The sequence below is a fragment of the Apis dorsata genome, unplaced genomic scaffold (assembly GCF_000469605.1).
Source record: "Apis dorsata unplaced genomic scaffold, Apis dorsata 1.3 scaffold_7, whole genome shotgun sequence".
NCBI lineage: Eukaryota > Metazoa > Arthropoda > Insecta > Hymenoptera > Apidae > Apis > Apis dorsata.
The window spans coordinates 1-6,598 of NW_006263310.1; the positions used below are offsets into that span (position 1 = coordinate 1).

The 6,598-nt window shown below is 29.2% G+C and overlaps 2 protein-coding genes across 2 annotated transcripts in view; one reads left to right on the forward strand and one right to left on the reverse strand.

The window, feature by feature from the left end:
* The first annotated feature begins 2,250 nt into the window (after nucleotides 1-2,250).
* Nucleotides 2,251-4,970, forward strand: LOC102680412. The gene is made up of 3 exons (XM_006607601.1): nucleotides 2,251-2,522; nucleotides 4,456-4,600; nucleotides 4,693-4,970. The coding sequence occupies exons 1-3, from the start codon at nucleotides 2,462-2,464 to the stop codon at nucleotides 4,850-4,852; spliced, it is 366 nt and encodes a 121-aa protein (XP_006607664.1). The 5' UTR covers nucleotides 2,251-2,461; the 3' UTR covers nucleotides 4,853-4,970.
* A 1,193-nt stretch (nucleotides 4,971-6,163) lies between these two features.
* Nucleotides 6,164-6,598, reverse strand: part of LOC102681140 (CAD protein) — a 17,738-nt gene continuing 17,303 nt past the window's right edge. The window contains 1 exon segment of the mRNA XM_031508682.1: nucleotides 6,164-6,435. Coding sequence (XP_031364542.1) covers nucleotides 6,238-6,435 — 198 coding nt within the window. The 3' untranslated portion in view covers nucleotides 6,164-6,237.

Consider the following 6,598-nt stretch of genomic DNA (forward strand, 5'->3'; position numbering starts at 1 on the left):
GCCAAAAGTTTCGTGCGTTCGAAATTCAGTCGGAAATTTCCAAGAATTGGTCGCCAGTTCCAGGAATTTTAGGAATTCTAAGAACTTGACGTCAATTCCAAGAATTTTAGCGATTCCGAGAATTTTATGTTATTTCTTGGAAAAATTTTTCGATCGACCTCCTATTATGTCATGTTCTCCTAATACAAAATTGAATTTTTAGACAAATGTTTTGTTCGTTTGAAATTCATTAGGAAGTTTCCAAGAATTCATCGTCAGTTCCAGGAATTTTAAAAATTCTAGAAATTTGACGTCATTTCCAAAAATTTCTCATGCACTTTTAATTGACATTCATATAATACAAAAGTTGTTTAAATTTTTCTTTTTTTATTAGATGAATATAATTGAAAAAGAATGTTATACTTACCTTATATTTTTCTTTACTTACCTTTACTTACATACTTACCTTAGGATATTTTATTTTTTTCTGGAATCATTTTTTAGTAATTTACTTAAATTTAAAGGACTAGAGGGAATGTAGGAATAAAGGTGTTTTAAATAAAAAATTCATTGATTTGTTGAATAATAGCATTTTATTGTATATTATTTACATTTTTATATATTACATATAAATACATATTACATAATAATTAAAATTACATATTTTTAATTATGAATTCATCTTGATATATTTTGTTTGTACTAACTTATAGTAATTGTTTGATGTATTTAATGTATTTCTAAAAATTCTAAGAATTTGATATTTTTTCCAATAAAATTCTTGGAAAAGTTTTGCGCGCAACTTCTTGTCAAGTTATGTTCTTCTAATACAAAGTCAAATTTTCAGCCAAAAGTTTTATTCATTCGATTATTTGAGAAATTCCCAAAATTTTTATAATTCCAAGAATTTCATTTCTAAGAATTATCCAAAATTCCTAAAAAATTTCTCGAACAATTTCCTATTAATTTATATTTTTTTAATATAAAATAAAAATTTCAGCATGCAATTGTACAAACAATGCAATTGTACAAAAATAAATATCTGTTAAATTAAAAAGGAAGTTTTAGTAGAATAGCATTTTTTTATGAAATATGAAGAGTTGTATTAATTAATCTATTAAAAGATATAATTTTAATTTTGAAAGAATGAAATTAATTTCCACTGATTTTTTTATATATCCATTTCCAAATAATACGAGAATATAAATTCATATATATTCTTTTTACTAAATTATTTAAATTTTATTTGAAATTTTATCATTTTTCGCTATATACAATAATAGAGATATAAATCATGAATATTATCAAGTGAAATATCTTATATGTGGAAATGAGTGGGAAAAAAAAGGAACATATAATACAAAGAAATAACACAATATCTTTTATTCATATTTTTATAAATTCTTAGAATTAAGAGAAGTATTGCTATAAATTAATATAATTTTCTTTTTCTCTGTTTTCAAAATGCAGGATATCCACATTGATAATACAATCGAAAAATAGTAAAATTTTATCACTCAAGTCTTCTTGTTTTTATGAAAATTGAAATTAAATATATATTAAAAAAAAAATCATATAATTGGCAAATTGTCAAATTCAATTTTTTTTAAATTAATTTCTATATGAAAAAAATTTATTCTATATTTTCTATACATTATTATATATTTTCACATATATAATTACTTCTTTTTAATGATTTACTCATCAAAAGGGAAACTCATATCTAATCGGAATTAATCACTTTCATTTGTTGAAAATTTGTTTGGACTTGATTTATTTTAAAGCAAAGACTCAATAGAGAAAATTATGTTCTTGATTTTTTTTCTTATTTCTTCTATTATGATTCATCTTTTCCTAGATTGTTTATTTGACATTCTGCATATAATCTCTAAAATGGCAAAATTAGTTAAAAACTTTTGCCTTAAGAACTGGAAATTCTTTATTCTATTAAATAAATAATTAACATTTGATATTAATGTATTATCACGTAAAAGTAAACGAGAAGTAATAAATTAATTGTTACAAGATTTCTTATTGTTTTAATAATTAGTTCCACGCTAAAAGACATAAAAACTACTAAAGGTAAAGGAGAGTTTAAAAGAAATGATTATCAAGCGAGGTTAATTGTACATGCCAGATTGTACGTGAATCACGGACGGTGAATGGAAGTTATATGTCGATCCTCATGGAATCTCAGACGGAGACCGTGAGGTTTCTCTTTCCTCTCTGCCCCTCCTTTCTCTTCCCGCAATCCACGAAGCGTAGCTAGCCTTTCTTTCTTCTTCTTGTTGGCTCATTATTGTCGGTCTTCATTGCACGCTTGCGGTTTCCGTTTGCCTCGTAGAGGCCTCACCAAGCGTATCACTTGACTCGAGGCATGTGGCGGACAGTTTACTTCGTGATTTCGAACCGGTCAATTCGTGGACGATTCCGAACGCTTCTTTGCAAATAAAGTGAAGTAAGAAGAAAAGATTCATCGTTGATGATGGGGGTGCACGCCAGGAATGTCAATGACAGTCTTGGAAATGCGTTATCGACCAAAGGTAATTGTTATTAATTCGATGTAGATTTATTATTATTTTTATATCAAAATTTGGTTAACAAAATTTTATTACAAAATGGCTCGTTTAAAATGAAACGATTGATGACTTCCCTTCTTTTGTATTTTCTCGCTAAATTCATAATAAAATTGAGACTAAATCTTACATTCTATACGAAACGCAACAGGTGGCAAAATGTGAACGTTGCTTTTCTCTCGTTGCCTATACACATACCTAGATAGTTTGTATAAGGGATTGTATAAGGGACGAAACGTATAGAAAAAATTATTCCGGTTTTTCTACTTATTCTTGTAACATAATATCAATAATATCATGAGATCAAACTTTATTCTGAGAATGTTGGATTTGAATTTGATATAAATCGAGACGTGTTCTATTTCAAATATATCTGGTGGGATTTTAAATAAAAAAAAATTTGATTTATGTATATACTGACGTTATAAAAGAGGAGAAGGTAATCAAGTTATTGGATGAAAACAAGTATTTGCTTATAACAAACAAATCGCGACACCAGAGGAAAGGATAGGTATACACTGGTACTGGTACGTACAGGCATCGATAAAGACTTATTGTTACACTCTGCTAACCTGTCGTGATCACACGATTGTAATAACAGTTATGTCGGATCTGGTTACATGACTACTTATTGCGATATTCATCATTCAATATTATCAGTGTGATTTGTTGTTTTATTATGAGGTAGAAATTAAAAGCAATTGCGCAAATGTGATAAAATTTCTTGGTAACCTACAAAAATATTTCCTTTATATATTCATTGAAAAGTCGTTTTCATGAAATTAAGATAATATCCTTTCCACAAAATATTAAGAATAAAATCTAAAATAGATTATAGATTATTAATAACATATCATTTTTTACGTACAAATTTATCGGTATAAAACTGATACCAATGTATCTAACGCCCCTCGTATTAATCAATGGGCGTTAAATATATAAATTTTCATTTTCAACGGACAACATTACTTTCAATTTATTCTATCATAAATTGAACATAAAAGATTCTATCTTTTCAAGATAAAATTATAATTTTAAAATTATCCATTCCTGAATAATGCATATACTTGATTCAAACAATTGAAAGTTTCTAAATACTTGAATCGATGATAAAAGACTTTCAATTTCTTCTTCGATGCATCAAATATCGTAATTTAAAAAGTCCATAGGAAATAGATTTTCTTCGTGAATTTTTACGATACTGGAACAAACAGTGATATTTCATCAAGCGTGTACAATCTTTCCTGTTATGTTTAATCCTACCAGAACAAGTTTTAGCTTCGATGATTTACTGAATCTAACACGATAGTACTCGTATCGCGAATATGTACCGTTAATGCGTTATTCCAAAACTGCCGACCAACTTTTGATACAACGAACTTTCACGAGTACACAGCGTGTATGCGATAATGATGCTTTCGAATAAGTACATAAGACGTTTTTCGTTCGCCAGTTTCAGTGATTGCATTCCAGCAAACAGTTTTCAGACCCTTTCATTTCCTGTTTCGTCTGGCCGGTCGAATCTGATCAGGGTGGCGTACGTGCTCGAAAAGACGTCACCCGCAACTTCTTACGAAGAACGGAAGCTATGGGATGACGTCAATCGCGTCGAATTATTAAATCTTTCGCCCTCCCTTCGTATGTCCAAATCTGTATATATCGCGTGAAATTTAAATATGCAAGACTATGCTTTTTCAGTAGTTGAATGTTGCAAGAGATCAAACCTTGCAATATCGTTTGGTCATTGACCGGAAATTTATATAAGCTGTTAGGAAATAAGCAAGAATGTGTGTAAAAAATTTTTCAACCTTCGAGAGGCGAAAGATTCCATTGTTTTTTAAATTTGTATGGACACATTTGTCGTTATTATATCATGTATTTTTTTTTATATGTTGGACAGGAGAAGTGTCGTGGTCAACGACAGAGGAACCCTTTACTCCCGAAGAAGAGGACGCGATAGTAACGCTGGTGGTAGTCGTGATCGGTATCATCATAGCTATAGTGATATTATTCTCAATGGGAATATTTATCGATTGCAAGCATCAGTACGTAATTCGTTTCCCTTTTGGGAAATTTTTTCCAAGAAAGAGAGGAAACAGAGGATCGATTCGTAATTTAATTTTTATTGCCATTTTAGAAAGAAGGATGTTTTAAAGAAAAAGAAATTGAAATTGAAAATGCCACCGTTGTCTCGAATGAGAAAAAATCAAAAGGAGGACGCGAAATCCTTGGCGTCGGATATGTGTCCAAACGGTGCTAGCGACGCTGGCTTTCGAACACGTGATGTTATAGTCTGACATCTTTCGCGATACGTCGATTTTCAACGCGCATAAGGAACGAAATGCCACCGGTCCAATTTCTTCGTTAAACACGAAGGAAGTCGTTATAAGTACAGTTCGACGAAAAATTAAAAAATGAACAGAAGAAATACGGCGTTACACCGAAAATTGTGTTAATCCAACATAGATCGAGTGGACTTATCGTGTTTGGATAAATGACGTGAATCAAATTTTGCAAATAACCTATCTTTCACAAAGTTCTTCAACTCAATATCGTTCGCGTAACTGTGATTTTCAAGTTTTTATTTATATCTTAGTTATCAACTCTCTCGATCGTATCGATCGCATATTACGATTGTTTTTAAAAATGAACATAGAAATTTAAGTAATAATAATTTAAATAATAATTTTAAAAGGATTGAAAGTCAACGATACGGATCTAAATTTTAATAATTGCTCAAATAATCGAATATATGTATAGATATTATTAACTCAATTATTTAATCTTCAAGAGAGATAAAATAAAGATGAAAGAATGCGATCGCATACTCGAATGCAAATCTGTTATGTAGAGTATGTACGTAAAGGCAAGTTTTCTACGAAACGAATTGAATCGAATCAAATCGAATCGAGTTGAATATACGAGTATTTCCATTTATACAATATCATCTATTCTTTTGAGGTCTACTCATTCTTTCGACCATATAACAATTGATAAACGATGAAACATCGATGTTTTAATCATCTTATTACTAATGATTCGACTAAATGATGATTAAACTGATAAAAGTACGAAAGAAATGCTGATGTTAAAAGCGAATATGTTCGCTTATTATGATATGCGAATATACGATATACATATTTACCATTTAATGTGTAATTGTATATTAATTCTAAACAAGTATTTACTTAGACGTATATTATACGTGTACATACGAAAGAAAATTGTAAATAAATGTATTGTCAAAAATAAAAGATTTTATTACAAAATATAAGGTTTTATCCATCTGTGTACAATAATATATGGAAATATAGGGGAATCGGTGATAAATTTCATTCTTTTTGTAAATATATTACATAAAGATAAAAAAATTATCAAAATATACTCTTATCAAATTACAGTAGACATTAATAAAATACCATTTTTTTTTTCCATTATAATTTGGACGAATTTAATATTTTGACTCGCATTGGCCAAAATATTTTTGCTTGTCATTTAGCTACTTCTACTTTTTTGAAGATGTCATTTGACGATATTTGTTTCTTTGATAAATAATATCGTTATCTCGGTTAATTGGAAATGCAATTGGAAATATTTTGTCTTTTTTATATGTTATTGATAATACATTTAAAATCAAGCTAATCTTGATTTTGATCAATCTTATTCCTTATTTTCGAATATGTCACGCACGTCCAAGAACCATTGCCAAAAGTGCCATTCGAACGTAAACACCGTTTTCGGCTTGTCGAAAGTAAGCAGCACGTGGATCCGTGTCAAATTCTGTACTGATCTCGAATACTCGTGGCAAGGGATGCATCACTACCATTTTTCTTTTGGCTCGAGACATTAACTGTGGAGTTATTATAAAATGTCCGCAAACCTGTAAATATACGAATATCCTGTTATACATTTAATTAATGTGATATAACTTTTTACCGAAGAATTCGATTTTATGATATAACTTTTCGAAATGAGAAAAATGCCTATCTGCTTACGATTTCGTCATTTTTTTTTTTTTTTTTTTTCATATTTCATTCTAAATA

Excerpts from the sequence above, each read along its gene's own strand:
- LOC102680412 (XM_006607601.1), top strand. The coding sequence starts at position 2,462 with ATGATGGGGGTGCACGCCAGGAATGTCAATGACAGTCTTGGAAATGCG. Across the intron at positions 2,523-4,455 it reads AAATGCGTTATCGACCAAAG|GAGAAGTGTCGTGGTCAACG; the intron begins GTAATTGTTATT and ends TATGTTGGACAG. Across the intron at positions 4,601-4,692 it reads TTTATCGATTGCAAGCATCA|AAAGAAGGATGTTTTAAAGA; the intron begins GTACGTAATTCG and ends TTGCCATTTTAG.